At 34.5% G+C, this 24,101-nt stretch overlaps 1 protein-coding gene across 2 annotated transcripts in view; it reads left to right on the top strand.

The window, feature by feature from the left end:
- LOC111155139 (glutamate ionotropic receptor delta type subunit 2) overlaps window positions 1-24,101 on the top strand; it is a 1,452,064-nt gene that overhangs the window by 884,881 nt on the left and 543,082 nt on the right. For both annotated transcript variants that reach the window (XM_022515215.1, XM_022515223.1), the window contains one exon: window positions 8,220-8,273. In XM_022515215.1, the coding sequence (XP_022370923.1) occupies window positions 8,220-8,273 (54 nt within the window). The remainder of the gene's footprint in view (window positions 1-8,219; window positions 8,274-24,101) is intronic.

Genomic DNA, 24,101 nt, shown 5'->3' with positions numbered 1-24,101 from the left:
CAGCATTTAATAAACATTTACTGAATTGAATAAATATACTCATAGTCATTTATGAGTAGTGTTGAAAATACTGCAATAACCTGAGTAAAGGGAAAGAAAGTTAACAAAGGAAAGAGGTTAGCATTTTTGAGTTCTGACAATGTTCCAAGTGTTTTAGATACATTCATCTATGTAAGCCTTACTACCTATGAAAAAAGCAATATTCCTATAATCAGGAAAGTGAGACTCAGAGTAAGTAATATATCGACTATCAATAAGAAGATCTGGTATTTGAACTCAAGTCCAGTTTTTCAAATTTTATGTTTTTTTCTAATATCACAAAACCTCCAAACTCTGAGGCTTTTGACTTTGGAAATTTTGAATATGATAATTCTATACTTCATTACTACATAAGTAATCAAGAGCTCTTCATTGGCGAAAATGTGAGTTGAGTCATTTTCTTGTTATTTATTTATTTTTTAACAATGAAATCCCATCCAGTGACTTCCTTTCAAACAAGTTTATCAAATGGTTTAGTCAAAGGTGGGGTAGGGATATCCACAGATACATAAACATGAGTTAGGACTATATAGTTGTCCTTTTTTCCACAAACAGCATTTAGTGAAAATTTGCCTTGTGCCTGGCAACAAATTTTATTGAAACCCTATTATATATCATTTATTTTTCTGAGGGTATAGACCAATGATCAAAATGAAATTCTTAGGGTTGTGAAGTTTATGTCCCTAGTGCACGAAAAGAGGCAGTAAATCGTGTGTGTGTGTGTGTGTGTGTGTGTGTGTGTGTGTCTGTGTCTGTGTGTCTGCTTCATGTGGGATAATGCATGGGGGGATTATCAGAAGTGGGTGATTACAGAAGTCATGCCTGATGAGGTGATGTTTATGCCGAGTCCCACATGCAATGCCCAGGACTGTGTGGCTGTGTGCATCTGTCCTTCTGGTGAAGAGCAGTTCAGGAAGCAAGGTAAGGGCCAAAGCAGGACTGTCCTGGAGAACCAGCAAGAAAGCTAGTCAGGCTAATGAAGAGGGAGTAAGGGGAATATAAAACACAACACAGCTCTCACAGTCAGTTACATAACTCAACATGATTTAATTAAATTAACAAACCTGGGTACAGGTTTGCTCAAAGTGCTAGATGAGCACCTTGGGGATAATACTTCTTGGGGTTAGGGAAATGAGGGTTGGGAAAGGATTTGACATTTATTTCAGTCTGAGTTTTGAGAAACACTTGTCAAGGAGAGAAGATAGAGAACAGATCAAAAGGAATGAAGAAAAAAAAGAAAAAAGCAAAGCATGAAGTTCACGGTGGTGAAAAGCTTGTATGTTGTATTTTGATGTGATCAATAGACTTCTCTATAAGAAGCATTTTCCCCTTTTATTTGCTTCAAGATAACAAGAAAGTCTTATTTCATAAATCCCAGCAATTAAGAGCCAATGTGCCCCGAAATCATCATTTTAAACGGAGATCAAATCCAAATAAGAACTTGCATTTATCTGTTTGCCAGTTATACTTAGGAAGTAATTTACTCTGTCAAGAATCACTTAGCTATTAAAAAACGAAGAAAATCCAAAAAATATTTTAATGTAACATTAATTCCTTCGTTGTACTAAAGGTTAACATTTTAGAACATGGCATGAGAAAGGACTAACGGTTTCTGAACAACCACTAGTTTTCCTAATTGTTTTGGGGAAAGTACTCTTCAATCACCACAGCAGAACATCTAAATGAAGCTAATGCAACCAAAACTTCAGAAAGAATTAAAGCAGTTAAACCGTGATCCCCTGCCCTGGAAATGATTGTCAGATCCTTATTTGTATCCTCATTGGTCAAAGTATTGAAATCATGAATTCACTTTTGGTAGTTGTTCAATCTCTCTTCAGTAATTTAGGACACAGGAAGGTGGGTCTATGTGATAGGATGAACACAGATTCTCTATTGTGGTGTGTGTGTGTTAGTGCCCATCTTTCCACATTAAGAAGCAGAGCAGGTAGTATACTTTTGGCCAAATCTCAGCGGTGGCATATTTCCATCTCCCAGGGGGTGTGGGAAGACCCAACTGCACAGCAGTAACAATAATTCTAGCATATCCATTTATGAAATAACTTTGGCAGTAATGGCAAGAGGATTTGGATGAAAGTGTATTTGTGGTCTTCCAGCTGGAAGATCAGAGCAGAGATTCTAAAGCGAAAGGCAAAGAGTGGGATGGCAGATAGTAGCTGCTTGGATAAGAACAGAAGAGAGTTGCGGACCCATGCTGAGCTCAAGGGGAAATGCAAACAAGACAGTCATTTCAGAATATCCCTGTGTTGCCCAGTATCAGCTCTCGAGGGCTTACTCATGCCATCTGCTGGATATATTTGGGATTTTAAAATGGAATCTGCACAATACTCCAGGGTCTCCCTGGACTGTGGCTTTGGCGATTCTAGTGAAAAGAAAAATGAAAAACAACCCATCTTTAAAAAAAAAAAAAAAAAAAAAAAAAAAAAAGCAATGGAAATGAACTCCAGGTTGACTGTACCTTAAGAAGTTTTGTATTTTCACTTCACATTTTGAAGCACTGGAGTACCTAATGGAATTTCTATTAGGAGAACTTTGTGGTTGTGCAGTTTCGTCATATACGATATTTGGGACACTGGAGGGAGGGTTTGGACTGTAAATCTACTGACTGATCTAAGAATCTACTATATGCTATAAGCTTTATACATGATATATTTCCTTTTATACTTTATTGGAGAGTATAATGATTGTGTTTCTTTTGTTTAATTACAAAGGGGGTAAAAAAAGTTAAAAAGAGAAAAGAACAAGTATCATTATTTGGCCAAAACTGTTACATATGCATTTGAATTTTACATAAAATATGTAATTCAAGTTTTGTTCCTGTATTTCTAATTGTTTTACAGAAAATGTCCTCTGTTAGTCACCCTTTCTGTAGGATTATATTAAGGCCATGATTTTAAAATTAGAAAATTCCTTGTGGGGTTTCAATAAAATTTTAGAACTTTTAGGAATGTGTGGACTAAATTAACATTTCCCCAAAGTACTGATCCCATAGGATTTATAATGGAGAAAACTGGTCTCCCCACGAGTCAGATCAATTTGGAATATGCCAATTCCAAATATCTCCTCCTGGAATTCCATAAAGCATATTCATTAAAATGGAAGAGTTGGTGTTTATTGAGAGTCTACTATTGTTGCATTTGAGCTTCACTATGATTTTATTACGTAGGCAACGGTGTTAATCCTAGCTACAAATGAGGAAACTGAGGTTTATAGGGTTGGTAATTTCCTCAAAGTCACACTGAAAGAAAACGGAGGCATTGACTCTTACTTTAGAGCTCACACTCATAGGTCTGAAGCCATATGTCCCCCAATATTATTCATATTAATATGAATTTTACGTTAATTACTTTCAATATTGATATTAACTTGCTTAATTCTTTGGGGAGTGATGCAGTAGTGGCATCTATTTATTTGGTTAACCTAGCATTTCTAAATCTACTTGCTACCAAATGTTTATGAATTTTAGTGGAGGTAGTGTCCCACAGAATATAGTTCTAGAAATACAGATATAAGCTATAGTCTTACTATAGATGAGGAGCCAGGAGGGGAAGAGCTCTTTAATATTTCTCTGGCCGCTTGTTCCAGCATAACTGTTGGGGTCCTTCCCCAAGCATGTTTCCACCTGGCGATTTGGAATTGACAGGAATAGGAAGTAAACACCTGAAATCCTCGCTGCTGCAGGTGTACAGAGCTCTGGAACGCTTTGCATAAACGTGTAATATTTAGTGCCTCCTGCAAAGGGAACAAGTTTAATTTAGTTAAGCCACAAGGTTGAGTGAAAAACAGCATGTTGCTGTTATTGTTTAGTCAATTAAATTGTCCTCTGTGCTTGTAGGAACTGTTCCACATTTATTACCAGTGAGATACATGCTCTGGCAATTTCTTTGCTTCCGATTGTCTTATATTTAGCACATCTGAAGATTTAAGGACAAATGATGGAAGACATGGTGATAAATTGTCAGGCTTTTCCAAAGATTCAGAAGTTCTAAAGTTCCTGCCAGTGACAGATGGTCTGTCCTTACTCATCGCTTGTCTTCCTGACAGGGCTTGATTCCCCCCCACCTTTTTTGCTCAATTCCTTTAAAATAAGCTCAACTTCTTGGGAGGCAGGGTAGTCTCATTTGTTATAACTATGTGCTTTGTATCAGAGTTGAAGCAACTCTATACGAACATGCCCCATGCTCCTTTACATGACTAATATACACATATCTAGTGATAAGAGAGAAGCGTGGGGTAAGAAGGAGAGGAGGAACAGATTATGAAGGAAAATCCATATTTCCTTTCTGTTATTTTGAGTACCAAACATACAGGAGTCCCCATTGGATGGTTTTTTTCTTGCTGACTTGCCCAAGTATAATGCTGACTGAATAGCTCCAGCATAATATGATCTTTCAAGGAGTGTTTCTTATCATTATGGCAATAAAAATTTTATTATTTTTTAGGATCTTCAATATTTCATAGCAATCTAAAATTTCTTGAAATTTTGTATTAAGAAATACAATTAGTGTTTACTAACTTGCTAGACACTTATAAGAATCCACGGAATGAGAACACACAACTATAACAATAAATGAGCTCAGATATAAAATAGGGTCCTGGTGAAAAAAGGGGAAAAAAAACAATCAATTGCTTAATCTATTTCATTGGCTTCAGATATGTTTACTGCTGAAAAAGGAGATGAGATACTTAGGTAAGGAAGATGGGGAAAGGAAACAATTTTCCCTCTTTGTGTTCTAATGTAACTGTGAAAATAAATCTAAAGGTTTAAAAAATTCTAGGATATCTTATAATCACTTCTTAATATTTCATCCAGAAGTAATTCAGTCCCTCACATTAGTATTGCTGCTAGTCTGATACAGTGTTACTGAGACTGAGGTATATCAGGTGAAAAGGGACTAATATTACTAAAAAAATAGAAAAATTATCAGATGATTTGATTTGGCTTTACAATATCTAGGTGCCTTTTGTTATCCACACAAATTGCTGTGAATTTCTTTTTTATTTAAATATTTTTCTCCTAAGAATATTCAATATGTGTTAGCTCAGTGTGATAATATGTGGAAAGCATAAACCACATTATCGCTCCGTCTTTTCTTTTAACTTGGTTGTAATTTTACTTTTCTGAAGGAGATGCATATATATACAAACTCACATGCTATATGCTAGTATAGGTATAGTAATACATTTTATTTTTATCTGTACAATATATCTGTTCTAGTCATTTAAGTGAAAGAACTCAAAGCCTAGCGGGTTTCCAAAGTCTAGGTTATTGAAGTGCCTGTCATCTTTTATGCCCCTTTGTAAATGCTCCTTCCATTTCCAGATATCAGTTACCATTTTAATTGGTAGCTTTTTCATATCACTTACTTTTAGTGACACTCAATTATTAAAAAATCAGATAACTCATGCCAGCTCATTGTTTATGCATAAAAATGTTAACATAAACCTAAGGAAAGTATATTCCTCCTCAGATGACGAATGGGAGCATTAGCATTTTGTGTACAACATACCAAAAAAAAAGCTTCAGAGTTTCTTTATAACAGGGTGCCACCTTACTACATGGATTTGAGCTGCGTACACCTATTTTGGTATGTAATACAAGGGACAGACATATCCACCTTTTCCTTCTTAAGTACCTTTCTGGCATAATTTGTTTTCCTTCCCCAAAGAATACTGGGCTCATGAAAAAAGGCCTGAATATTCGACATTTGTGAAAAGGCCAACAAATATGGCATGGTTTGGAGACCATGCCTTTATAAAATCACAGGATTTAAAATTACTCTAATGAGCTATTTATTAAAATTTATTAAGGTTAGAAAAAGGTGCATAGCTAAGATTAATAAAAATGCATTACATTAGATAAAATAGGCTGAATTACTCTAACAAGGAGACCCAAAATGTAATGTGTCAAGAGGTTTATTTCTGGGTTAGCACCGTACCACATCAGGTAGTAGGAGAGGAATCGGGTCTGTTCCAAGAATTTAAGCTGTTGTAGTAAATGATTTATTTCCTTATCTGCAGTAATATGCTAATAATCTCTTTCCTTGTTTCAAATTAATACTATGAAATGGCTTATGTATCCATACTCATGAGTGAAATTAAAGACAGGAATGAAAGAAGATAATCTCCCTGCTGACCCTAAGCAAAGGAGGGTGGTAGAATTAATAGAACCATGGCCTTAGACGGGATACTCACCTTTCTCCTCTATGGAAACACAAGACTGAGCCTGTACTTCTACGCTGTGCCATGCTTTTGCCTGAAAGTTTGTTACAGGTCAGAGTGTGAAAAATGAATAGGAAAATGGCCCAGACAAATTATCAGTAAGTTACCACTGCAACCTTTACCTTCTACCTCTTTCATAAGAGCTGTTGTACAAGACAGCTTCTCATTTAAAAAGGTCCACAGGTTAATGGAGGGTTCTAAGAGCCCAGATGTTGCCTAATCTGTCCAAATGGTACAGATTATCGACATGAAGACAATTTAAGCTAAACTGAGCCATCTCCTCACTCTACTGCTGATGTTGTTTCTGTAGGTTCTTTCAATCTATATTTTGGCTTTCATTTTTTTTCATTTTTTTAAGTCATGGGCTTTTTAAAAAAATATATTTCACTCTGTTTAACTGGAGAACTATTTTCTTCATATCAGAATCTCTGGTTTGTATTTCTTTAAATTCTTAGAGTCCCTTCTTATTTTCTAGCACTTTTTATTGCTAATAAATTAGTGATTGATTTGTCTAAGATGATTAAAGAAATATAATCACAAAATTAGAAGTGCTGACCTTAATGGTATAAAGTGATTTCTAAAACTGAAAACTGCCAAAGTCATATTTTCTACATTATTTTGCATATAAATGGAAAATATATATATTTCAAGAAATGATGATAATAATGATATTAAATAAAAATAAATAACATCTTCACTTATATGATAATGTATTATCTATATACTTCAATAAATTCATAGGGATGATGTGATACATATTGAAATAGTACAAAATTTATACCAAAATTAAAAGAAAAAAAACAAAAATACTGAAAGTAACTACATCCTTTCAGAAAACATTGAATCATACAAGAAATGTATTTCCAGTTGGAATTCTCATGATTCAGTGCATCTTTCAACAGTCATTCCTCAGTTGGAAAAAGAATAACCAGCAAAACAATCACCGTATTATAACAACTCCTTGATAGTTATTAGAAAGCATCTTCATTTAAAACCCAATCTGTGGGCATTATTGCTGAAAATATGAGAATAATATTTTATAAAACAGTGTCACCTGTTATATGCCTGTATGCCCCATGGCATGAATCATAAAAACATTCCTTAAAATACGTATAAGATTGGATAGAATGGAAAGTAATACAAAAGCTACCTCTACCATACTGTGCCCCCCCACACACGCCCACACACACTCCATACACACACACGTGTGTGTGACCAAGCTTACATTTGGTAAGATGTAGCCAAGATGTAAGCCAAGAATCATTTAGAATCAATTTATTCAAAGTTAGTCAGTCAATATTGCGACCTATATATTGTTTGTTTTTCCTTTTGCATAAATTGGGTTTATGTAATTAGCAAGCTAAAAGCTACTGAAGTTATCCACCCACAACCTAATGTTAATATAATCTTTATTGCTTTTAGTTTTTATATTCAGACAGTTTTACAATTGGATCTCCTTAGAGAACACAGCACAAAGTGTTTCAGAACACAGAGCAGTTTGCTTTAAGAAAATAGCAAGCATTTACATAGGGAAATAGCAGAAGATAAGAATGTTAGAGCCAGACTGTAGAAATAGAATAGAAAGCCATCAAACTTTACTTGAAATAGGAAATGTGATTTGAACTACCAGTTAAATCATTATGTGGTATTATTTATTTTTTTAGTTGAAACCTATTTTTCTAGGCTTGTGATGAATTTTATTTTCAAACTTAATTAGCAAGTCTACAGTGCATCCACATGTTGAACACAAAAGCTTCTGTGGTGTTCGGCTAACAGTTTTACATCTCTAATTTAATAACAAAGATCTTTCTAACATGTGATATGGATTTTGTTTTTGTTTTTGTTTTTGTTTTTCTCTGCCATTTGCAAGTATATTCATTTGGTTTGGTTTGGTTTTCACTATTAATGCTGACTGATAGCTGGTTTGTTTTCTGTTCTAGGTTGTGGAGACTAATTTGGTTGCTTTTGACTGTCACTGGATCATTATAAATGAGGTAACACCAACTAAACCTTATTGTCAACTCTGGGTCCTGTTTTCATATAGTGAGTCACAGCATTTCCTATGGCCTTGGAATCCTAAGAGGAAATAGAACACAAAGTAAACTTTGAGCTTCCTGACTGGATGCTAACTAAAAATAGAATAAGGAGTTTTAAAAAATTATAAATGACTTTGTATGAATAAGATAAATGGAGATCATCTTCCCACTGAGTATCTTTTAGTCTTTTCCGCTGGCATACACTGATTGCTTCGGGAAATCATCTTTATACAAAGTACAGTTCTTCTTTGTAAGCAAAGTGAATTCCTCCCAGTGGAGTACTTGTGTTCCATTTATATTTTAATGTTGTTTCTAGAACTTTTATATCCACCCCCCTTACAGGAGGATTAAATAGTTCAGCATATGAATATGAATAAAAAATAGATATTTTTTTCTTTTCATGATGAAATACAACTATTTTAAAATCAACCAAGTTGTCAAATGCCTTATGAAAGTTTATTGATTTTTGTAAAAAAAAAAAAATACAAAGATTAAAAATACATTACAACATAAGAACTCAGTGAGATAAATTGTTCCATTCGCACCTACCAATAGGAATTGGAAAGGATAATGAGTAGATCAGTCATGGACAAATAATGAGATGACATGAATTTGTCCTCAACAAGACCTGGTATTCATGTCATATCTATTACTTATGAATAAAAAGAATGCACTATTTATCTGTTAGCTGTGTTACTATGGATATGTGATATAATCACCCTGTGTCATTTGTACAGTAAGTATAATAACATTTACTTTATAAGCTCATTATAAAAATTAAGTGAGATTTTATCTTATACTCTTAACATATGCTGACAAATGACACTCAAAAATGGTAATACAGTAATGATTATATTACACTAAAGTCCACAGATCGGCTTCCCACATGTTAATGTGTTGAATACTAAACATTATTCTATGAAACAATAAGGGAATGAGGTTCATGGAGGGTATATGATTTTACACAGAAAAATAAAAATAATTCAAAGTTTCAAGTTGTGTCTTTTACACATTGGTAGAATTTTGGCACCATTCTTTTTTTTTTAACAATAATTAACATATTATATCATATTAGTTTTAGGTATATAACACAAAGATTATATAAATATGAATTTAGATATATATAAATTTATACATATAAATGTATACACATATTTATGCATATACTTAAAATGACTACCACAATTAGTTACTATATATAACCATACAAAGCTAATCTTTTTTTCTTATGAAGAGAACTTTTAAGATATGCTCTCATAGCAGCTTTCAAATATACAATATGATTTTTACTAACTATAGTCACCATGCTATATATTATGTCTCCATGAATTATTTATTTTATAACTAGAAGTTTGTATTTCTTTTCCTTTTTTAAAAAAAAATATTTATTTGAGATAGAGATAGAAATAGAAACAGGGAGAATGAGTGGGGAGGAGAGGGAGAAGCAGGTTCCCCACTGAGCAGGGAACCTGACACAGGGCTTGATCCCAGGACCCTGGGATCATGACCTGAACTACAGGCAGATGCTAACCAACTGAACCAGCCAGGCACCCGTGAAGTTTGTATTTCTTAATCCCCATTACCCATTCCCCCATCCTAATCCTCCTCTCCTCTGGCTCCCACCAATATGTTCTCTGTGTCTATTAGTTTTACTCAGTTTTGTTTTTTCTTTTTTTTTTTTATTTTTAAGATTTCACATGTAAGTGAAGTCATAAGGTATTTGTCTTTCTCTGAGTTATTTCATTTAGTGTAATACCCTTATGGTTTATTCATGTTGTTGAGAAAGCAAGATTTCATTCTCTTTTAAAGCTGAGTAGAATTCCATTCTGTATGTGTGTGTCTCTGTGTGTGTATGTGTCCATTTATCCATTGATGGACACTTAGTTTGCTTCTATATTATGATTATTGTAAGTAATGCTGTAATAAAATGGGGGGTGCTTATATCTTTTCAAATTAGTGTTTTTGTTTTCTTTCAATAAATATCCAAAAATGGAATTGCTGGATCATATGTTTTTTGTTTTTTTTTAAATTTTTTGAGGAAACAACATACTGTTTTTTATAGGGGCTATACCAATATATATTCCTACCAACACTGTACAAAAGTTCCCTTTTCTCCATATCCTCCCAATTCTTATTATTTCTTATCTTTTTGATAATATCCATTCTAACAGGTATGAGGTCGCAGAGGTGATTTTGATTTGCCTTTCATTGATGATTAGTGATATGGAGCATCTTTTTGTGTGCTTGTTGGCCATCTTTATGTCTACTGTGGAAAAAAGTTTGTTTAGATCCTCTGCCATTTTCAGATTGGTTTTTTGGAATTGAGATGTTCAAGTTCTATATATATATTTATATTTAAATATATATATGTATATATATATATGACTCATGTATTTACTTTGGTGGGGGAGCATGAGTAGGGGGAGGAGTAGAGGGAGAGTATCTTCAAGCAGACTCCCCACTGAGTGCAGACTGGCAATAGGGTTCCATCTCATGACCCATGAGATCATGACCTGAGCTGAAAACAAGAGTCCAACACTTAACTGACTGAGCCACACAGGTGTCCCTCTTTACATATTTTGGATATTAACCCCTTATTAGATATATGATTTGCAAATACCTCCTCCCATTCAAAAGGTTGCTTTTTCATTTTGTTGATGGTTTCCTTCACTGTGCAGAAGTTTTGTTTGTTTTGTTTTGTTTTTGTTTTTAGTTCGAAGTGGTCTTAACTTCTTAATTTTTTGATTTTATTGCCCTAGCCTTGGAGTCAAATCCAAAGTCATGGCCAAGACTTATATCTGAAAACTTTCCATCCTTTTTTCCCTCCCTTCCCCCCACGAGCCCCAGCCCTGCCTCTCAAATTCCTCATATCAGAGAGATCATATGGTAATTGCCTTCTCTGATTGACTTATTTCACTTAACACAATACCCTCTAATTCCATCCACATCATTGTAAATGGCAAAATTTCAGTTTTTTGATGGCTGCATAGTATTCCTTTGTATATATAAATGAAACAAGATGGGACTAGGGAGGGAGAAAAACCATAAGAGACTCAATCTCAGAAAACAAACTGACAGCTGCTGGGGGGTTTGAGGGGAGGGATAGGGTGGTTGGGTTGTGGACATTGGAGACGGTATGTGCTATGGTGAGTGCTGTGAATGGTGTAAGACTGATGATTCACAGACCTGTTGGGGCAAATAATACATTATATGCTAATAAAATAAAATTAAAACAAAAACATAAACAAAAACAAAAAAGAATATAGGTAGTTTCTAAGCTGAAAGATGGATGTATGGGGCTCATTATTTCCCTCTACTTTTATATATTTTCAAAATTTTATAATAAACATTTTTTCTTAAGTAGTTTAAAAAAATTGAAAAAAATATAAGAGCTTTCCAACTTATTTTCTTAGAGGAGCTTAATGGTTTTAGGTCTTCAAATCTTTAACCCATTTTGGGGCGCCTGGGTGGCTCAATGGGTTTAAGCCGCTGCCTTCGGCTCAGGTCATGATCTCAGGGTCCTGGGATCGAGCCCTGCATCGGGCTCTCTGCTCAGCAGGGAGCCTGCTTCCTCCTCTCTCTCTGCCTGCCTCTCTGCCTGCTTATGATCTCTCTGTCAAATAAATAAATAAAATCTTTAAAAAAAAAAAAACAAATCTTTAACCCATTTTAAGTTAATTCTTGTGCATGGTATAAGACTCTAATTTCATTCTTTTGTATGGCTGTCCGATTTTCCCAACACCATTTATTTGGGACTGTCTTGTCTGTTGTATAGTCTTGGCTCTTTGTTCTAAATTAACTGACTGACCTTAAATGCCTGGGTTTCTTTCTGGGCTATCTAATGTGTTCCACTGATCTATGTGTCTGTTTTTATGCAAGTACCACATTGTTTTGACTACTGTTGCTTTGGAATATAGTTTGAAATCGGAAAGTATGATGTCTCCAAGTTTGTTCTTCTTTTCAAGGTTGTTTTGGCTATTCAGGATCCTTTGTGTTTCCATACAAATTTTAGGACTGTTTGTTCTATTTATGTGAAAATGCCATTGGGATTTTGATAGGGATTGCAAGGATTTTATAGATTGCCTTGGGTAATATGGACATTTTAACAATATTAATTCTTCCAGTACATCAGCATGAAATACATTTTCATTTAGTTGTGCTTCTTCAATTTATGTTTTCCATATCTTATAGTTCGGAGTATACAGGTCTTTCACTTCCACAGTTAAATTTGTTTCTCGATATTTCATTCTTTTTAAGCAGTTGTGAGTGGGATTGTTTTCTTAATTTCTCTTTCTGTTTTTGCAGCAACCCATAGATTTTGGTATGTTACAGTTCCATTTTCATTTGTTCATTCCCGCATATGTAACAAGTTCTTTTTCTCTGTTTTTTTTTAAGATTCTCTTATTAGCTTTATGTTTTGAAATTTAATTATAAGTTGTCGTGGTGTGGCTGTCTTTGAGTTCCTCTTCTTTTTTGACTTTCTGGACTAATTGGATCTGAATGTCTATTTCCTGCCCCAGGTTAGGGAAGTATTCAGCCATTATTTCTTCAAATAAGTTTTTTTATCCCTTTCTTACTCTTCTCCTTTTGGGCCTTCTCTGATGCAAATTTGTTCAGTTTGATTTTGTTTTATAGGTTCCTTAAGTTATCTTTGGTTTTTGATTAGTTTTCTTTTTGCTGCTCTGACTGCATGAGTTCTACTGCCTTATCTTCAGGATAACTGATCCTTTCTTCTGCTTCATCTAGTGTGCTGTTGAAGCTTTCCAGTGTATTCTTCAGTTGAATTATTGTGTTCTTCAGCTCTATGACTTCTGTTGGTATTTTCTTATATTTTTTATCTCTCTTTGAAGTTCTCAGTTTTTATTTATCTTCTTCTGCGTTTGGTGAGCATCTTTATGACCATCACTTTGAACTCTTTATCAAGTAAATTAAATATCTCTGTTTCATCAAGGTTTTTTTTTCTGGGGTTTTGTGATATTCTTTTGTTTGGAATATTTTCCTCTGTTTCTTCATTTTGCTTGACTATGCTTGTTACTATGTATAGTATAGCTTTCTCTCCCAGTCTTGCATGAATGGATTTGTGTAGAAGATGGACCTTCATTCAACCCTGCTCTAGCTCTTAGTTGCCTGTGAAACCTTTGTGGTTGTCTAAGCAACCTGATTCATTCTTCATCAGTTCCAGTTGTTGAAGTTGTGCCAAACCCTGCCACTGTTCCAAAGGGAGGGATCCCAATTAGCACCTAGTTTCATACTTATTCGAAGCCAGATGCTCAGGCACCAATTTTTAAAGGATGAAAATACATACAGTTCTGCAGGACCACAATTGTAAGCCCTGCTGGCATCCAGACCAGTCCATGTAGAGGGGCTCCCTTGCTGACAGTTGTAAAATTTGGGGTTTCAGACAAATGTATAAGCTCCTTTCTTGAAGGTACTGACAAGCTATAGTGAAGCAAGGGAGAGCACAAAGATGGCAACAACTGGCCCACGTAGCCTCTGGGTATGTGGCAATCCTGAAACCTGCCTTTCTGACTGAAGTTCCAGGACAAGTAAAATAGGCTTTCTTCAAAGGAAGATGAGGCATTTCAGTCTATTCTCTGTGCTATGAGCTGGGGATGGTAACTTGCCAAGAACTGTCTTTCTGATTGTTTCAATCCCATGGGGCCCAGGAATGCAACGCCCCCTGGACCTCAGAGCCAACTGCTCAGAGGGTGTCTCGTGTGTGGACTATGTGTTTTTGCTGATTTTAACAGGGCCACAGGTTAATGTGAGGCTAGGGCATGTCTGCGGCTTTAGTGGGACCACAAGAGAGTGTAGGGCTGAGACACACCTGACAACACTAGCAAGGAAAAGTGACAGTGCAAAAATGGTGGCCACCAGCACCTTCATCTCCAGAGAGAGGCCAACAGGTCCCTGCCCTTCTGGCAGATGCATTAAGATTAGCAAATGAATTTCTTTCAAATATACTCTAGGTGATTTTCAAACTGCTGCTTTTGCACTTGGACCTGAGGTGAATGAGTCTGTGTGTACACCCTTTAAAAATGGAAACTCAGTTCCCTACAGCCCTTTGGGGCTCCTAGATGTAAGCCCCATTGGTTTCCAAAGCCAGACACTTTGGGGGCTTATCTCTCCATTGTAGGTCCTAACGTTTGGGATGCCTGTGGTGGGTCTTGGACCCCTTGCTTCTCAGAGACAAGCTCTGTATTTGTGAGATCCCTCTCAAATGTGTGTCACTATGCTGGGGGTGGGCTTTTTGGCAAGAACACATCTCTGCCTCTCCTACCCATATTGATATAACTCTTTAATTTTTTGTTGTGAGGTAACTGCTCAGCTGATTTCCAGTAATTTTTCAGAAGGGATTGTTCCATATGCAGCTGTTGATTCAATGTGTCCAAGTGAGAAGGTGAATTCAGAATATTCCTATACTACCTATTAATTAATTAATTTATCTATTTATGTATTCATTTAAACTTAGTTGATGCACAATATTGCATTAGTTTCAGGTGTATGATATAGTGATTCAACAAATATGTTACGCTCACCACAAGTTTAGCTATCTTTTGTTATCTTACAGCACTGTTATAATATCATTGACTATATTTCTTATAACGTCCCTTTTAATCTCATGACTTATCCATTCCATAACTAGAAATTTGTACCTCCCTCTCCCCTTCACCCATTTTGCCCATATCCCTAACCCCCATCCCTCTGGCAACCATTAGTTTCTTCTCTATAGGTCTGATACTGCCTTTTATTTGTTTGCTTATTCATTTGATGTTTGTTTTGTTTTGTTTTTAGATGCCAAATTTGAGTGAAATTATATGGTCTTTATCAGTCTGACATATTTCACTTAGCATAATACCCTCTAGGTTCATCTATGTTGTTGCAGATAGCATAATCCTATTTTTTAAATTATTTTTATTAAAATATAATATATTATTTGCCCCAGGGGTACAGGTCTGTGAATGATCAGGCTTACATATTTCACAGCACTCACCATAGCATATACCCTCCCCAATGTCCATAACCCAACAACCCTATCCCAACCCCCATGCCCCAGCAACCCTCAGTTGTTTTGTGAGATTAAGAGTCTATTATGGTTTGTCTCCCTCCAGATCCCATCTTGTTTCATTTTTTCCTTCCCTCTGCCCCACAATCCCCCTCCCTGCCTCTCAAATTCCTCATATCAGAGAGATTATATGATAGTTGTCTTTCTCTGATTGATTTATTTCTCTCAGTATAATACCCTCTAGTTCCATCCACATCATTGCAAATGGCAAAGTTTCATTTCTTTGGATGGCTGCATAGTATTCCATTGTATATATATACCACATCTTCTTTATCCATTCATCTGTTGATGGACATCTAGGTTCTTTCCATAGTTTGGCTGTTGTGGTCATTGCTGCTATAACATTTGGGTGCATGTGCCCCTTCGGATCCCTACATTTGTATCTTTAGGATAAGTACCCAGTAGTGCGATTGGTGGGTCATAGGGTAGCTCTATTTTCAACTTTTTGAGGAAATTCCATGCTGTTTTCCAGAGTGGCTACACCAGTTTGCATTCCCACTAACAGTGCAGGAGGGTTCCCCTTTCTCTGCATCCTTGCCAGCATCTGTCATTTCCTGACTTATTAATTTTAGCCATTCTGACTGGTGTGAGGTGGTATCTCATTGTATTTTTGAATTGTATTTCCCTGATGCCAAGTGATGTGGAGCATTTTTTCATGTGTCTATTGGTCATCTGGATGTCTTCTTTGCAGAAATGTCTGTCCATGTCCTCTGCCCATTTCTTGATTTGATTATTTGTTCTTTGGGTATTAAGTTTGATAAGTTCTTTATAGATTTTGGATACTAGCCCTTTATCTGATATGTCATTTTTGAATATCTTCTCCCATTCTGTAAGTTGTCTTTTGACTTTGTTGACTGTTCCCTTTGCTGTGCAAAAGCTTTTGATCTTGATGAAGTCCCAATAGTTCATATTTGCCTTTGCTTCCCTTGCCTCCCTTGCCTCCCTTGCCTTTGGTGATGATTCTAGGAAGAAGTTGCTGTGGCTGAGGTCGAAGAGGTTGCTTCCTGGGTTCTCCTCAAGAATTTTGAGAGGTTTCTGTCACACACTGAGGTCTTTCATCCATGTTAGTCTACTTTTGTGTGTGGTATAAGGAAATGGTCCAGTTTCATCCTTCTGCATGTGGCTCTCCAAGTTTCCCAACATCATTTGTTGAAGATGCTATCTTTTTTCCATTGGAAATTCTTTCCTGCTTTGTGAAAGACTAGTTGACCATGGAATTGAGGGTCCATTTCTGGGCTCTCTATTTTGTTCCATTGATCTATGTGTCTGTTTTTGTACCAGTACCATACTGTCTTCATGATTACAGCTTTGTAATAGAGCTTAAAGCCTGGAATTGTGCAGCCACCAATACTGACTTTCTTTTTCAACATTCCTCTGGCTATTCGGGGTCTTTTTTGGTTCCATATAAATTTTAGAATTATTTGTTCCATTTCTTTGAAAAAATTGATGGTATTTTGATAGGAATTGCATGAAATGTGTAGATTACTTTAGGGAGTATAGACATTTTCATAATATTTGTTCTTCCAATCCATGAGCATGGAATGTTTTCCATTTCTTTGTGCCTTCCTCAATTTCTTTCATGAGTACTTTACAGTTTTCTGAGTACAGATTCTTTGTATCTTTGATTAGGTTTATTCTTAGGTATCTTATGGTTTTGGATGCATTTGTAAATGGGATCAACTCCTTAATTTCTCTTTCTTCTGTCTTGATGTTGGTGTATAGAAATGCAACTGATTTCTGTGAATTGATTTTATATCCTGACTACCGAATTCCGGTATGAGTTCTGGCAGTTTTGGAGTGGAGTCTTTTGGGTTTTCTACATAAAGTATCATATTATCTGGAAAGAGTGAGAGTTTGACTTTTTCTTTGCTGATTCAGATGCCTTTTATTTCTTTTTGTTATTTGATTGCTGAGGCTAGGACTTCTAGTAATATGTTGAATAGCAGGGGTGATAGTGGGCATCCCTGCCATGTTCCTGACCTTAGGGGAAAACTTCTCAGTTTTTCTCCATTAAGAATGATATTTGCTGTGGGTTTTTCAGAGATGGCTTTGATGATTTTGAAGTATGTACCCCCTATGCCTATACTGTAAAGAGTTTTGATCAAGAAATGATGCTGTACTTTGTCAAGTGCTTTTTCAGCATCTATTGAGAGTTTCATATGGTTTTTATTCTTTCTTTTATTAATGTACTGTATCACATTGATTTATTTGTGGATGTTGAACCAACCTTGCAGCCCAGGAATAAATCTCACTTGGTTGTGGTGAATAATCCTTTTAATGTACTGTTTGATCCTATTGGCTAGTATTTCGGTGGGAATTTTTGCATCCGTGTTTATCAAGGATATTGGTCTGTAATTCTCCTCTTTGGTGGGGTCTTTGTCTGGTTTTGTGAGGAAGGTAATGCTGGCCTCATGAAATGAGTTTGGAAGTTCTCCTTCCATATCTATTTTTTGGAGCAGTTTCAGGAGAATAGGTATTAATTCTTCTTTAAATGTTTGGTAGAATTCCCCTGGGAAGATGTCTGGCCCTGGGCTCTTCTTTGTTGGGAGATTTTTGATGAGTGCTTCAATCTCCTCAGTAGTTATGGTTCTGTTCAGGTTTTCTATTTCTTCCGGGTTCAGTTGTGGTAGTTTATATGTCTCTAGGAATGCATCCATTTCTTCCAGATTGTCAAATTTGCTGGCATATAGTTGCTCATAATATGTTCTTATAATTGTTTGTATTTGGTGTTAGTTGTGATCTCTCCTCTTTCATTCATGATTTTATTTATTTAGGCCCTTTCTCCTTTCTTTCTGATAAGTCTGGCCAAGGATTTATCAATCTTATTAATTCTTTCAAAGAACCAGCTCCTAGTTTCATTGATTTGTTCTACTGTTCTTTTGGTTTCTATTTAATTAATTTATGCTCTGATCTTTATGATTTCTCTTCTCCTGCTGGGTTTAGGCTTTCTTTGCTGTTCTATCTCCAGCTCCTTTAGGTGTAGGGTTAGGTTGTATACTTGAGACCTTTCTTGTTTCTTGAGAAAGGCTTGTATCACTATATACTTTCTTCTCAGGACTGCCTTTGCTGTGTCCCAAATATTTTGAACCTTTGTGTTTTCATTTTCATTTGTTTCCATGAGTTTTTCAATTCTTCTTTAATTGCCTAGTTGACCCATTCATTCTTTAGTAAGATGCTCTTTAGCCTCCATGTATTTGAGTTTTTCTCAACTTTCCTCTTGTGATTGAGTTCTAGCTTCAGAGCACTGTGGTCTGAAAATATGCAGAGAATGATCCCAATCTTTTGGTACTGGTTGATTAAGGATTAATTAAACCAATTAATGCTTAGAATCATTAAACAAAAATGTCCATTTCCTTCTCTTCTTTGATAATATTACATAGGGGACCCATTAATTACTTTTTTTTTCCATATCCAATTAAACTTCTAACAACATGCCTGAATCTTAAAAGTGTGGACCCACATAGAGCTCCTGGAATGACAGGAGTCATCTGTCTACTACTTCTGTGTCTCTTTGTGCTATGGGAGAAATCATTCCTTCATATCATACAGAGGAAGTCTGAGGAGACTAGAGTGTATTTCATTAGTGACAAATATTAAGGAAATAATAACAATTTCTATTTTAGTATAGATTTCATAAATATTAGGAGTCTTTTTAAACTTACATTTAAGTTAATTTCATAAAATATTAGAAGGAAAATGTCTTTAAATGTATATTTGGCAAGTTGGGCCACTGTTTTGCAAATAAAACATCCACACAAACAAAGCAATTTAACCAGCAAATAAATCACTAAATGTTAGGAGTATAGAAGACCACAATTCTTTTTTTCCCTCCTTCACACTTGGATTTTCTACTGTAAGCTGTCATAACTTTATAACTTCACCTTTACCATTACTGAAACCCTTGTGTCCTTTTTACATGCAGCCCTTCTTACTAGTCCTTGAACAGAGCTGTCATTTCTTTGGGGCAGGTCAATACCACCTAGCTTCTGAAAAATCTGGTGTTCACAGCCCACAGTTTATATTTGTTATTATTTTTACCTAAACTAGGTTCAAACATGTTTTCTGTATTTTCATTCCTAGGAAAAATCATCATTATCCATATTTCTGCAGTCAACCTTCTTCTAAGTGATTCCATTTAGTTACCTCATTTTCTCTGAGATACAAAATATGCTTTTGGAAACTTAACTCTCAGTACCTTTACTTTGTTTATGAGTTGCTTATACAAATTTATAATGAATGAATTAAATTTGTCCTAGTTTCCATAAAAGAAGAAACATCTATTTCTCAAATTTGCTAAGAAGTTAACAAACTCTAGAAGTAGTAACAACAACAGCAAAACTCTAACTATGCAAATGCCCATTTGACTGAACATGGAAAACATGAATCTATCTAGTTTGGTTTGCATAGCTACTATTTTGTTGCTAATTTTAAAATGGGTTGCAAACATTTATTTAATCTATTGCACCAATAGTTTCTTAAAGAGGTACTATAAATCAAAGTTGGCACTGTGCATCATGATACAAATGGATGTATGAACTTGAAAACAGTATATTTTTTTCATTTGCAATAAGCGAGAGGCTGTGTTACCTCATATGGTATAATCAATCATATGTTAGTAGTTGGTAATGGTATTTATCTTCTCCCTGCAATCAGTGACTCTAGCTCAAACAGCCTTTCCATATAAGTATTGTCATCCCCCTAGGGTCATGAAACAGATGGCCTCACACTTTATTTAAGTTTTACAAAAGTTAGAAATTCTGATAGAAAGATATGCATTGTCTAGAGATGCAGGAAACATCATGCTATAAGCACCCTCTATTCTTTGATAACACTGAACCTGACCTTTGGTGCCCTGACTTCTTGTTTAAGTAATTTAAGGTAATTGCTGCAATTCAGTATTGCAGTTAAAAAGAAGTTGTTGTTTAGATTTTAAAAGCCTATATGTGTAAAGGAGGTTGTTCATTTTTCCTAGTTTAGTGATTAATTGAACTGCACACTACTAATCTCTCAAGCAGAAAGTTACCATTCTGCTGCATTTCCTGCTGGTATATAGCCTACAGTTGGTTTTGTTCCATATTTCAACATTATGTTTGTGTAATTATTTCACATTAATGTTAAACTTTGTGGAAGCATGAAAGGATCATCTTTGCTAAAGCATGAAGAATATAAACATTAGCAAAAGCAACAACAAAAAATATAATATTTTCAAACTACGCCACATAGTACACTGCTTAATGGCATTACTAAAATCTGGCTTATTTGATGATGTTGAAGTCATGAAAGCATCCATTTCTACACTTAAAATTTCAGGTATCTATCTTTAGGAGATAGTTTGGTGAAGTCCTGCCATTACTTCATTTGTTCATTCATTTTTAAATTTATCAACATTTAGCAAATACCTATGATGAGACAGAAACTTTGTTAGATGCTGAGATTTTAAAAAAAGAAAGAAAAAAAAAAGGGAAAAGAAGGAAGTCTCTTCCAAAATAGTTTATACAGTATAGATGGTCATCTGATCTAATGGATTTTGAGAGTCTTTCCTTCCCTGGAATTCATTATTTTAAACCTAAGCTGATACACGACAAAGATTTGGGAGTGATTGAATTCTCCTTAAAGATTTGTTCTGGGAAGTGGCTGTTTCTGGATGGAGTTGTAACAAAGTTTTAGCTTTCCTCTTCTTCTCTCTTACACAGTTCAGGGTTCACCTTGTACTAAACTATTACAGCAAAGGGAATAGGAATATTTTTACTTGACTATTAATAATTTTTTATTATCTGTGTAAGTTATTTTTTGGGAAAAGAAAGACTGTATGCCTTATTCCTAAAGAAGTGTGTGTGTGTGTGTGTGTGTGTGTGTGTGTGTATCTATATCTATATATATAGATGTAGAGATATATATATATATCTGTGTATATATCTGTGTATATATATGTTAGATATAATAAAATATCTTTTTTCACTTTTATTATTAATTCTTAATTCAGAAATATACTCATTCATATAGAGAATACAGAAAGAACAAACAATTTTGTTATTCAACCTCTTTAAATTCTTTAAAACTCAGAAAATTTCTGTATATCTTTATAGAGATTAGCATAATTTGTTGGTACTGGAGGCTTGGGAGAATGAGTGTTTGAACTGGTTCTAGATTTTTTAAAAATCTGATGGTTTGCACATTTTTTAAAGTTCAGAGTCTTAGAACAGTGTAGATTCTAATAGATTATACAATAGTTTCATATTTTATTATAGTAGTTTACTTATATATTTTTTTCATTTAAAAGAGTATCTTTAAAATAGAGTAAATATTCATTTGACTTTCAGTGTTTACATAGCATTACATCTGCCTCTCTTGATATGCACCTTTTGAAAGGGTAGAAGTAAAGTTCTGTAAATATAAAATAGCTGCCTAATCAAGTTTTCATATCGTTATCAAACTATTTTTGAGATCAGGTGTCAAAACTAAAACTGCAAGTGATTTTTTTGAGACAGACTGTCTGTTAACTTCATTCAGAATGGCAGATTCTTTCCTCCCAGAAAATTACTTCCTTTTCCCTTTCCCAAAAAATAATAGGCAAAATATATTCAATTTAAATTGGCATTTCCTCAGATATAGTTTAGTTGCTTAGACACCTGAGAACTTCAGCTTTCAAAATCATCCCTTTTTGTGGGCTTGAAAATAGTCCACTTAAAGACTTTGGCTCATGATAGATTACTTTATTATTCCTTATAGAATCATCAATGTGTTTAATACCAGAATAATATATCTTTATAGTTTTAATTTCTATCATTCATGAATATTAATCTAAATATTTCCCATAAGGAAATGTGGATATCTTGTATAATTACTTTAGAGAGTGTTTCTGTTGATGACATTTATAAATTCATACCATGAATAAAGAATATTTTGAATGAAGAACTTGGATTTCTCTGGTTCTTTATTTTAAAGTAAGAATCACAGTATCTGATTCAGAATGCAGTTTTTAGTAGAAAATGAGACAATAGGTGAAGTGTTTAATGTTTGTCAAATATAAAGCAGAGACTTAATATAAGTTTTTATACTAACATGCTGATTTATAGTTCATCATATGTGGGCCAGGTAGAAATGGTGCTGTTTGACAAAATGTTCCTGTATCTTAGTATTACTAAAGAACAAAAGATCACATATATAACAAAACTTAGTTAACATTATGAAAAAGGTGGTAGAATCTCTCACTGTCTTTTAAATGAAAATTCCTGTCTGCACAACACGGAATTAAAATAAAGACACTGAAAAGCAATATTAGTTACTTTTTTAAAGTTTCTGGTTAAATTTCAGACTTAAAATGAAAGTTGATGAGAGACTGTTTAATTCTGCTTTGTGAATAGATAATAGAGAATTAAAAAGTGACCGCTTTTTGCCAGATAGTGTTTCTGGCGGGTTAGTGAAAGGACATAGACTAAAGGAAAAAGACAGCATTTTACATGAGAAAAATCATTTTTTATGGTACATTAGGGATCAATTGACCAGAAATCCAGAATATTATACTGCATACAGCTGACAGGTATTATTTTATTTCCAGAAAATCTCTATTTTGTGAAGATAAAAAATAATGAATTTTAAAACTAATATATGCTTTAAATAAGAATAATATGTAATTAATCTAGAAAGGAAAAGAAGACAATTTACACCTGTAAATAGTCTTTTTCTTTTTCATTATTCTTTAATAATTCTTCAGATCAAAACCAAGAAACGCTCACCACAGTCCAAAATTTATCTTGTGTCAAATCTTTTATTTCTGCTGCCGTAAGAATCTATTGAAACCGATAATATGTTAATTGCAAAGGCTTTGTTGGTTTAAAACACTCTAAATGGACACTATGAAGCACAAACTGCTTTAGTAAAGACTGCCTTAAAACTAAAATTTATTCTCATCATTTCTATTCTAATTCCAGTTAGAATAGATGTTATAATATAAAAATATTATTTCATTTTTATTATTTCTACATCCATGATTGAGCCAAGTCTTAAAATTTAAGTCTGAAGTTGGGAGGTGGGAGGGGGTGAAGGAAGTAGAAAATACATTCCTTGACTTTGACAAATACTCATGTGCAAGATAACATCAATTTGGATAAAGAATATTGGGTTTTTTTCACTCATCTATTCTGGTTCACATTGTATAATAAAAAATGTTCCAATTTTATGAACACTTTGTTTAATCTGTTCTTTACCAAGAGAAATGTATAAATTAATACCAGTTCTAAGAAATAATTGGGAAACAGTTTTTTTTAAAATGTCCTCTTGGTTTCTTTACTTGCTTTATTTAAAAACCCCATTTTTCATTGCTAAGAACAATATATATTCCTCTTACATAGCAACTATCTTCTGGGTACTCAAAGTACCTTGAAACCCACTGATTTTATGAGCTTTTTCAATGTTTAGACAAATATTTTTCCAATGTTCAACATGGTATATTAGAAAATTACTACAGATAAGGTGGATTTAAGGCAGTTGCCCCATTTAGAATTATTTAGGCATTAATGTATATAATATAAAGCACAAACAATGCCTATAAATGAGCTGATCATTTTAATTAACATGTATTATTGTTTTCATTTGGATGTGTCCTAAGCACTAAGCAAATGCAGTATAGTCACGAATTCCTTAACATTTACAAATAACAACTCATTAATAGTTTTCTGTTTCTGTTACCATATTAAAGCATTGCTAATAATTCCATTTCT

This window comes from Enhydra lutris, unplaced genomic scaffold (genome assembly GCF_002288905.1).
Source record: "Enhydra lutris kenyoni isolate GAN:26980312 unplaced genomic scaffold, ASM228890v2 scaffoldscaffold3, whole genome shotgun sequence".
Lineage (NCBI taxonomy): Eukaryota > Metazoa > Chordata > Mammalia > Carnivora > Mustelidae > Enhydra > Enhydra lutris.
Note: the sequence above shows the minus strand (reverse complement) of the source record. Positions and strands in the feature narration are given on the sequence as shown.